The sequence below is a fragment of the Monodon monoceros genome, unplaced genomic scaffold (assembly GCF_005190385.1).
Source record: "Monodon monoceros isolate NGI ecotype Baffin Bay Population unplaced genomic scaffold, NGI_Narwhal_1 Super_Scaffold_16, whole genome shotgun sequence".
Classification (NCBI taxonomy): Eukaryota; Metazoa; Chordata; class Mammalia; order Artiodactyla; family Monodontidae; genus Monodon; species Monodon monoceros.
In genome coordinates, this window is record NW_021703772.1 from 18,418,494 (window position 1) to 18,428,441 (window position 9,948).

Genomic DNA, 9,948 nt, shown 5'->3' on the forward strand with positions numbered 1-9,948 from the left:
GGGAGCCTTGAGGGCCTTCCTCCAGAGCAGCGCGAGAGGCTGAGGCAGTGGGAGGGGGAGATTTACCAGGGCTCCAGATTCATTATTCATGAGCCTGAAGCAACGACTCCAATTTAAATGCTAATGTGGGGGGGGGGGGACTGAGTCAGCTGCCCCCTTCCACTCTCACCCCCCAGCCTAGGCACAAGCGGAGTGCTTACCGGCTCCAAGGTTCACCCAGGTTTATTAGGGAGTGGAGAGGGAGGCCACCAGTCCCCCAGCCACCCACGTTGCTCCCCGCGTGCGCGTGCACAGGAAGAGCCTGGCTGGCTTCCTCCGGTCCCTCCTGGACAGAGGCTGGCCATGCAGGCAGGAGCCTCAAAGGGAGCGGATCAGAGCTGGGGGGGACTTCAGGCAGCCCCCCTCAGAGGATGATCTGGTTGGTGAAGCTGCGGCTCAGCTCCTTGTGTGGCAGAACAATCGAGTTCAGTATGAGCACCTCGGCGGGGATCCGGACGCGGCAGCCTGCAGTGTGGACAAGGGCACCAGGGGGAGGCCGTGGGGAGGGGAGGGGAGGGGAGGCGAGGGGCAAAGAGCTGGGGGCCACCGCCATCCGGGAGGGATCCCTCCCTGCCCATCTGTGCCCTGGCCTCATGCTCCCACAGGGCATGGCCATCACCTGTGGAGGTTTCTCACAGCCTAGGGCCCTGGGAAGCATACCTAGGATGGTAATGGCAGGGAGCAGCTTCCCATCCTTGAATAGGCTCTCACTGTCCATGTGGGCTCGGGGGTCGTTGGGATTGGGGTCATTGGGGGTACCCTCCACGCGGGCCCAGCGCCCTACGGTGCTCCCCCAGCCCACGATGCTGTGCAGAACACACGTGTGCTCCTGCCAAACAGGACGATGTGAGGTGAGGGGGTGAGAAGGGGCTCAACTCTCCCCTCAGCCTCTCGGGGTGCCACGGCTGCTGTGTTTGCCCGGGTGCCTACCTGCAGTGTGGCTCCATGGAGGACAATGCTCTCTCGGAGCCGCACACCCTCGCCCATGGTCACCCCCTCCCCGATGGAGACGTTGGGGCCCAGCTGTGGAGAAGAGCACACCCATAGCCTTGGAGGGCCCCCAATCCAATCCCCTCATAAAACAGATAAGGCTTGAGGCCATAGGACAGGCTGTGACAAAGTGGAGAGACCGCTACTCCGAGCACTGCCCCACCCATGCTTCCCCTGGGCTGGGCCACCACTTACCACAGCAGACGGGGCCACCTTAGCTGTTGGGTGGATGTAAACGTTTCCTAGAAGCAGAAGAGAGGACCTGGGGGCAAATACCCCAAACCACATCTGGTTCAGGGAGGGCAGGGACTGAGACTTCACCTCTGGGTCTAAGGTCAGGAGTCACAGCTCAGCGGGGAGAGGGGGCTGGGCTGGGGGGCAAAGGTTAGGAATTGGGGCCGGATGGGTACCTCGAATCCGTGGACCCCCTGGGGTGTGCTTGGCCAGGCGTTCTGGGTGAGTGAGCTGGTACTGGCTCAGATAGAGGCGGGAGGCATAGAGGGCTGACCTGGGGGCCAGAAAGTGGTGCAGGGGCTCAGGGGCCAGCAGGGCCTGTGCCCAGCACCCCAAAGTCTCAAGCCCCAGGTGACCCAACCACCCCATCAGAGGCCCCTCCCATACCCTGCAGACTTGATCTGACTCCAGATGCCGTCAGTGAGGTGCACATAGATCTGGCCCTGCCCGGCCAGGGCGGAGAACACATCCTGCTCCAGGCGGATGGTACCTGCCCCAGGCCACAAGCCTGACGAGTCCTCCCTGGCACAGAGGAAGGGATGCTGACATCAGTTCCCCAGCTGAGCCCAACCAGGGGCCAACAGTCTCCTGGGGATAGGAATGAGAGTGAATCCCACCACCTCTCCAGGTCTGCTCAGATCTGTTCCAAAAGGATGCTCACATCCCAGGAAGCTCTCCCATCACCCTCATACACATCACCTCCTCTCCTCCCTGAGCTGTCTGTGTCCCCAGGCACAGACCTGCTGCTCATCCTGCCCCACATCCAGATGGAGTTCGACCAGACCTGGCTTCTCCCCCTTTTCCCATTCTCCCCCACCCCATCCACTCCTCTGAACCCTGCCTCTGGTCACCCTCCCTCTCACTCACTGGATGGAATGAAACACAGACAGACTCACCCCAGAGGAAGGCAGCTGGTGGGGGCAGAGACAGTCACAGAAAGAGAGAGAAGAGAGAGATGGTGGAGATGCCAGCTCAGCAGAAACAGACAGAGAGGCCGGGAGAGATGGAGAGAGAAGCAGAGAGATGGGTGGGAGTGAGAAGATGGTGATGAGTGAATGAGGCTTGAGATGGGGAGAGGGGTGGGGGAGGAGGGAGCAAAGGCAGGGATCCACAGAAAGGAACAGGTTGCAGGCCTAGGAGGATGACCCTGGACTTTGGCTTGTGGCGAGCAGGGCTCTGGGGCACTCAGCCTGAGAGGGAGGGAGGGAGGGAGGGAGAGAGAGAGAGAGAGAGAGAGAGAGAGGGTGTGTGTGTGTGTGTCTGTCTGTGTGTGTGTGTCTCTCACTCAAGCCTGTGTGCACCCAACTGTGTGTGTTGCCGTCTGTTCTAAAAGGCATCTCTGGGACACTCGGGGCTTGAGAGAAATGGACCAGAAGGGGAGTGGGCAGGCGGTGACAGAAGAGGAACTGGGATGGATAAGAAGAGGGACAGAATGAGGTTAGGAAGGGAGGGACTTGGAGGCTCAGCTGGAGAGGACAAACAGAGATGAGAAGGGGAAGGAAGGTGAGCGGGGGCTCAGGAGATGAGCCTGCAGAGGCTGGGGGGGCGGTCTGCGACCGGGGGCACTTGGGGTCTCAGGGCCACGGGGCCTGCCTCACAGTTGCCCATCCTGCTGATTACGCTGGAAGACATCCCGAAGGGGCTTCAGGGCTTCCGGGGAAAAGAGGTAGATGCCACAGTTGATGATGTCACTGACAAAAGTGCTGGGTTTCTCCACATAGTGCAGGACCTGAGGACACAGTGGGCTGGGATCAGTGGAGGAGAGGCCACTGCCATCACCCCCTAAGACCCTCTGACCTCCAGGTCCTCCCTGCTGCCGGAGTGGTCTTCCTAAAACGCAGACTGCATCGCATCTTGCGGCTGGCCTTCACCTTCAAGATAAATCTGAACTACAGGCCTTTCTCCTCCCCACCTCCCAGAGCTTCCAGAACACGGCTCCATGCCATTGCACGCCTGCGCCGGAAATGTCCCTTCCCATCTCTTCATCTGGAAAACTCGGCTTTCAAAACCCAGCTGGCGTTGTCACTTCCTCTATGAGTCCACTCTGCCCCAGAGTTGGCTTCTCAGGTCCGGGCACCCCTGGCCTCTGGCCACACCTCACCAGTAGCACTTGTATCATTTGCGATGGTTGGTTTTTGACTGTCTCTCCCACTAGTCCAAGGGTTCCTGAGAAGCAGGGATTGTCGTTCGGCTGTGTTTCCCTCACACCTAGCTAGTGCCTAGCACAAAACTTAAAAAAAAAAAAAAAATGCGTGTGTGTGTGTGTGTGTTTATATGTATTTTTAATACTAAAGCTTGAACAAATAAAAGGGGTGCATGAAGGTCAGTCAGACTCAGGGACAGGGAGCTTCACAAACAAGGACAGAGACGCTCTGCCTTGCTGATTATGTGCCTCCCTCCATAATTCTGGAGGCCTGCTGTTTCCTGCCTCCTGGCCTTTGCACATGCTGGTCCCTCTACCTGCAATGCCTTCCTGTCTCCGTCATCTAAACAAATCTAAAACTCAGCTCAGACCTTGCCTTCTCCAGGGAGCCCTCCCCTCCCCCACCCAGACAAGGCTGGGTTGGGCCTCCTTTTGTGCTCTCATAGCACCCTGATCATTCATCCACTGTTACCCCTTCACTCTCAACGATCTCTCTAGAAGGGATATAGGATGAACTGAGGGTATGCCCCACCTGCCTGAGAAGACTGGGGCCCATCCCAAAGCATTCCAGCATTCTCTAGAGGCGGAGTGGGAATGATGATACACAGAGCAAGCGCCCAGCCAGCCCCCTCTCTGCTCTCACCTCATGCGTCTGTGGATTCTCCACGATGCAGCCATAGTTGAGGGATTGTGTCCTGTTAGCCTGAAAGACAGACACACCGAGACAGTGACCTGCCAGCTCCACGGCAGCAAGGTCTGTTTTCTCTTTCTTTCTTTCCCTCTCCTATAACACCTGGCACGCATCTCTGCTGCTGTGGACAGGGCTTCAGCAAGGGTGAGAACTGACAGCTGCCGCCACTCCTCGCCTGCTCCCTACTGCTGAGCAGCCAAAGGGCTTGGGGTCTCCGCCACCACCTCCACCGCTGCTGGGGTATCAGGCACATCTGATGCCTGATCCCACCACCTGGGCTGCCCCTGCCTCCCTGACATCCTGCATTCCAGAAACCTTTCTGGATCACCCCCTCTGCACCCTCCAGCCCCCCTGGCCCCCTCACCGTGGTGCCAAGGAGCAAGAAAGGGTGAGGTTGGTGTCTGTGGACCTCCAACATAGCGCTCAAGGGGAAGTCGGAGCAGACGTCAGCGTTGAGCACGAAGAAGGCTTCGGGGCCTCCAGCCAGAATTTGGTCCCGGAAATGGTAGAGACCACCCCCTGTGCCCAGGGGGGCAAATTCTTGCAGGTACCTGTCCCCAGGGACCCCAGGGCCAGCTCAGTGAGATCAGAGGAGACAGATACCAGGATCCTGGGCACCTGACTCCTCCTGTTCCCAGGCTTATACCTGCCCGAGGCCCACAGAGAAGGCAATATACTCAGGGATTCAAAGATGCCCAAATAGGAACCCTCCTAGCGTGTGAGGGTGAAGTCTGGCGAATGCTGACTCACCCCACTCCCGAGAACCAGAGGCTTAAGGTACTGACCCCCCAGCCCCATACAGCACGTGTGCACAGACACCTGATCGGAAGATTAAACTCCTGCTGGGCAGCTTCTAGGAACCGGGTAAGGGGCTCATCAGGTTGGTAGAAGCCAATGAGCAGAATCTCCTGCATCCCAGCGACCTGGGGACAAGGGAAGAGGTTGGAAGAAAAAAATATCTGATAGGAGGGAGAAATCCCTGGGACTGGCCCATAAGTCTGGAGAGACCAGTTTCATTCTCAGCTATGGGGCCCCTGGGCACGCACTTTCCCACTCTGGCCCGTTTTCTCCTCTGGACAATGAGGAAGTTGGAGGCAGTCTCAGTCCCTGACCTTTTAACCTTTTATTATTCTATTATCCCCTGCGCCCTCACATCTGAATTGGGGCTCACCCTAGGGAAGATTTTGCCTACCAAGCTGCGTTAAAGAATAACCCATAATTTTCCCCCATATTTATTATGTGTCAATCTGAGCTTGAGATGAGGATATCATTTATCAGGCGCCTACACTGGACAAGGCACTTTACAAACATCGTTGCAAGCTTTGCCACCCCGCAAAGCAGGTCTAATCACCTCCATCTTACAAATAAGGAAACTAAGGCTCAGAAAGGATGGGAAATTTGCTCAAGTCCTTACAGGAGGCAGAGACTGGATTCAAATAAAACCATGCCTGCCTCAATACCAAAAGCAATAAAGAAATTAGCTCCACAATGAGCAACGGTATGAGTTCTGTGCTTTGCTATCATTAAGGTTCCCCCTGCTGCAGTGTTAAATTGTCTCTAAGAGTCTTGCCTGATCTCACATTCCATGCTTTAAAAATAAATAGGAGTGCAATCTGAGCAGGAGGCCAGAGGAGACACTAGGTTAGAGGAAGACAGCAGAGCAGCTGTACTGCACAACTCCAGGGGGCGACATTCACATTTTCACTTGTAAATGGTGGTCCCTGTGGGAAGGTCATGGTTGGAAAAGGGGGAAATACAGCAAGAAGGAGATGAGCAGGAAGTGAGGTGGGAGAGGGGAGCCTATGGGGTTACCTGGGCACAAGCCTCAATGTGGTGCTGGATCATAGGGACCCCCGCCACAGGAAAGAGTGGTTTGGGCACCTCAAATGACAAAGGCCTGAAGCGAGTCCCTGGGAGAGGAGAAAGAAGCACATTTCAGCTTCCGGCCTCCCTCTGTCCCCACCCCACCGACCACTCCAGCCCAACCTCCTCCCCCAATTCCCCTGGCTCCTCACCCTTTTGAGGGCCTCCAATCAGGATCACAGCTTTGAGCATGATGGCGACTGCTACCTAAACCTCAAATCCCAACAGAGAAGTCAGGCTTAGATCTCACACCCCAACCCAGGAACCTGACTCATACCCCAGCCAAGCCCCCAAAACCCAAATAGCAACACTTAGTCCCCTCGGAGGATGTAAATCCGAAGTTCAATATAGACCTGCCCCGGACACAACACCTCACAAATCCCACACAACTCAAATCCTAGCCCAGCCTCCAGGCAGCCTTCAAATCCCACAGGGATTTCACCCAAATTCTGAAATTCACACCCCACAATTTGACCCCTAACAGACCTCCCTCTGGCCACAAATTCAGCAAACTCAGAAACTCAGCAAGAGAAGCCCTTCTCAGACCCCAAATCTCAAAAAACCGAAACCCCAAACCCACCGATTCCCAATTGTTGCATCCTCACTCTAGATGTTAAGCCCTGAACCCCAATAGTGAAGCCTGAATACTGAACCCCAGACCCTGAGTGAGCCCCAAATATTTAACTACAATCCTAAGAATGAATCCCAAGTACTGAACTAATACTGATCCGCATCTGATGCATCCCAAATCCTAGCAAAAAAAACCTACATAGGCTGAACCTGAATCCTAAAACCAACCTCCAGGTGATGGACCCTGACCCAAAAGACAGATTCCTTTAGCATCCCAAACACCGAACCTACCAAGCCCTGAGTACCGATACTGACGACAAGTACTGAATCTCTGGATTCGGAGAACTGATTGCTGACCCTCTGAACCCCACAACTACTACGCCTCACGTAGCCAGGGGTTGTGGAACCAACACAAGAGCGGAAGTGCGGAGAGCCAGCCAAGGCCTCCGAGCCTCTCTCGGTCTACCGTCCGTCCTCTGCCCTCTACCCCTTTCGCCGCCCCTCCACCTGGTCCCTTTACCACTGGCTCCCTTCACCATTAGTTCCCTTTTGCCAGGTCTGTCGCCCACTACTGCTTGCTCCTTCCGCGCACGTGTCTTCTCGCAAGTCGCGAGAACTCCTTCGCGGAGTCTGCCGGGAATTGTAGTTCTTACTATCTCCTTGCTTTCTAACCGAGGGAGGAGGTGGGATTTATGGGAAAGTACGGGGGCGTGGCCAAGGAATCTAGGGGCGGCTATAAATAAGAGGGATGGCGCCTGAGAAGCAGAGGTTGGAATTTAAGATTAGGACCTAAATTGTCTAGGAAAGGGCCCAGGGGTACCAGCCAAAGCCTAGAGCCGGGTCACAGGGAAGAGCGAGGCTAGAGTCCTGAGGGGTGTGTGGCCAGCCTTGAAATGGGAGGGCCCAGAGTGCAAACCCCCAGGAGAGGGTGGGGCTTGAGGCATACAAAAGAAGAGAAGGCGGAGTCGTAGACTCCTCTGCCAGTCTGTCTGGGAAGTGAAGGAACTTCTGACCGTGAGAGAAGTTCTATCTCAGATTTACCGTCTGCAGAATGAAGCACTGGACTAGGCACTCCCCAAACATTATGACCTCAACATTCTGTGACCTTGGGGTGTAGGTCTGGGAATAAAGCGTGGGTGCAAATGCAGGGGAAATGGCGTCTCAAAAGAACCGAATAGACGCAGAGGGTCAGCGAGAGCAGCTTTATTAAGCAAGATGAAGGAGGGTTGTCTGTCCCACCCACCCGGGGCTCCAGCCAGGGTGAAGTGTCTGAGGGTCCCTTTCAGGCCACGTCCACGCGAGCGAAGCTCTGGTCCATGCCCAGGCTGTTCTCCACGTACACCTCGTACTTGCCGCTGTCCTCAGGCGTGGCCCGCCGGATAGTCAGCGTCGTGGTGGTAGTGCCGATCTCGAAGAACACTCTAGGTGGGAAGAAGGGGAGGACAGGGCCTGCGGTCAGTTTACGCGCACCCTGGTCGGGTCGGGCTAACTATCCAGCTCTGTTCTTCGCCTCCCAAATTCCCCGCCCCCATCCCACTCCCTCCAGTTTCTGGACCCCGCCCGCCCAAGCTCCTGCTCCAGGCGCTGTCCTTGCTACAAGCCCCGCCCTCCCCACACCTGTCGTCCTCATCGATGTCTTCCCCGTCCTTGGTCCAGCCCACGTCGGGCGCAGGCTCGCCCATGATCTCGGCAGTCAGCGTTACCGTGGTGCCTTTGCGCACCTTAGTGTTACCCGGTCCCTTCTGAATCTTCGCCGGTACTAGAGGAAGGGAAAGGGCCACCCAGTGAGGAACCTAGAGGTGAGGCGGGCAGGGGCATCACCTCCCCAGCTAATACCCGGCTCTAAATAGGAGATGGATTTAAGCTTGCTGTGTGACGTTGAGCAAGTCTTTAGCCTCTCTGGGGCATCATCTCGTCAACTGTCAAACGGGACTAACCCTGCCCTTCGCAGAGGTGAAGGGAGGATCAAAAGAGATTCTAGGGGTGAAAGTCCGGGAATGTTCACACATCTCCCGGCGCCTTGGAAATTGCCCTGGGCTGAGAGCCAGAAGACCAGGGCTCTAACCCTGGCTCTGCTTCTGGCTCGCTGTGACCTTGAGGCTCTGGAATCGAGTGACTGAAGCCCATAGCGGACTTCTTAGGCTGTATGGGACACAATTCTGGGGTAGGAAAGGACTACGCGCGGCCGGCGCTGCGCCCTGTTCCGTGCCTTAGGCTGTGCCGGGGCTGGGTCACATCCGCATCCGGACTCGGCAAGGCTCAGAGGTAAACGCGGCTGGAGCCGGCTGCGGCCGCCCGCTGTGTGGTGCTGCTCTGCACGGTGGCCCTGCACCCAGGGCGCGCGTACCTTCCACGAGGATGCGTGCCGAGTCGGAGCACTGGCCGAAGGGGTTGGTTACGTTGATGCTGTACTGGCCCAGATCTGCCAGCTCGCCGTCGCGCACCACCAGTGCGACTACGTCAGGGTCCTCGAAGACGTAGCGATACTTGGGCCCGTCGCGCAACTCCTTGCCGTCCTTGCTCCAGCGGATGAATGGGTCCGGGAAAGCCGAAATGCGGCAAGTCAGCTTAGCCGCGCTGCCCTCAATCAGCACCACATCCTTCAGCGGCTCCAGCACTCGCGGCGGCCCCTTCTCGCGCAGCTCCTTCCGGGACCTACCCGCAGCCCAGGTCAGGGCCCAGAGCTCCCATGACACGGCCCCGGCCGGCCTGCAGCCCTGTCCATCCGTACACCGTCCCCTGCCCACCCCCTCAGCCCAGTAGACCCTTAAACATGGGGGTGGGTAGGGAAGGTGATGGCTACTGAATTGTTACCCTAATAAAATTGTCTACTCTGTGTCAGCCACCCTTCCACACCTCAGTAACTGCTCTCCCCTAAGTCCAGTGACCCTAGTGGTCCATGACATTGTGCTCAGCCCGCATCCATCCCCCAAATGCAGTCATGAGCGTTCTGCAGCTCCAGCTCCCTTCCTCCAGAGGCTCTCCAAGGCTCCCCCTCACCTGTGGCCCCGGTAAGAGGCCTGGATGCGAATGGCTGCCCTCTGGACCTGGGGGTCCTTGATATCCAGGGTACATCCTGGAGGCGGGGCTGCAGCCACTGGTTTTTTGGCAGGAGCTGCTTTGGACATCTGGAGAACAGAAAACAAAGGGATCTAGGCTGACACAGAGACTCCAAACTTCAGCCCTTTCCCTGCAGATTCAGAACATCTCCCGACGTGGGAGTGTCTAGGGCCGACCTGAGGATCTGAACTCACCGTGAGGGGTTGACTTCGGGACTCGGGTCCACTGGCTGTGTAGCAGGAGGCTCGGAGCCCTTCCAGATGGCACAGCAAGGGCGCGGGCAGGTGCTCAGCCCCAGGCCCAGGTTTTATACATCTCTCCTCTCCTTGCCTTGTTTGGCGTGGTTGCCCCAAGCCCC

At 57.0% G+C, this 9,948-nt stretch overlaps 2 protein-coding genes across 4 annotated transcripts; both read right to left on the bottom strand.

Annotated features, from left to right (window-relative positions):
• Positions 1-204: 204 nt before the first annotated feature.
• GMPPA (GDP-mannose pyrophosphorylase A) lies at positions 205-7,142 on the bottom strand. 3 transcript variants are annotated; one of them, XM_029225779.1, is made up of 13 exons: positions 7,051-7,142; positions 6,113-6,173; positions 5,910-6,007; positions 4,917-5,020; positions 4,462-4,648; positions 4,050-4,109; positions 2,862-2,992; positions 1,651-1,785; positions 1,440-1,537; positions 1,225-1,271; positions 970-1,062; positions 700-868; positions 205-504 (listed from the first exon to the last, which is right to left on the bottom strand). In XM_029225779.1, the coding sequence occupies exons 2-13, from the start codon at positions 6,150-6,152 to the stop codon at positions 404-406; spliced, it is 1,263 nt and encodes a 420-aa protein (XP_029081612.1). In that variant the 5' UTR covers positions 6,153-6,173; positions 7,051-7,142; the 3' UTR covers positions 205-403. The 3 variants fall into 3 exon arrangements, with proteins under 3 accessions (XP_029081612.1, XP_029081611.1, XP_029081613.1); XM_029225778.1 differs by having other exon boundaries at positions 6,822-7,125; XM_029225780.1 differs by lacking the exon at positions 700-868 and having other exon boundaries at positions 207-504; positions 6,113-7,125.
• A 571-nt stretch (positions 7,143-7,713) lies between these two features.
• On the bottom strand, positions 7,714-9,658 carry SPEGNB (SPEG neighbor). Its single transcript, XM_029224489.1, has 4 exons — positions 9,531-9,658; positions 8,878-9,185; positions 8,148-8,289; positions 7,714-7,951 (listed from the first exon to the last, which is right to left on the bottom strand). The coding sequence occupies exons 1-4, from the start codon at positions 9,656-9,658 to the stop codon at positions 7,813-7,815; spliced, it is 717 nt and encodes a 238-aa protein (XP_029080322.1). The 3' UTR covers positions 7,714-7,812.
• Positions 9,659-9,948: the final 290 nt, after the last annotated feature.

Coding starts and splice junctions, on each gene's coding strand:
- GMPPA (XM_029225779.1), bottom strand. CDS start 6,152: ATGCTCAAAGCTGTGATCCTGATTGGAGGCCCTCAAAAGG. Junction 5,021..5,909: donor ACATTGAGGCTTGTGCCCAG/GTAACCCCATAG, acceptor CCTTGTCCCCAG/GTCGCTGGGATGCAGGAGAT. Junction 1,272..1,439: donor AGGGGGTCCACGGATTCGAG/GTACCCATCCGG, acceptor TTCTGCTTCTAG/GAAACGTTTACATCCACCCA.
- SPEGNB (XM_029224489.1), bottom strand. CDS start 9,658: ATGTCCAAAGCAGCTCCTGCCAAAAAACCAGTGGCTGCAGCCCCGCCT. Junction 9,186..9,530: donor GCCTCTTACCGGGGCCACAG/GTGAGGGGGAGC, acceptor GGCTGCGGGTAG/GTCCCGGAAGGAGCTGCGCG. Junction 7,952..8,147: donor GACATCGATGAGGACGACAG/GTGTGGGGAGGG, acceptor CTTCCCACCTAG/AGTGTTCTTCGAGATCGGCA.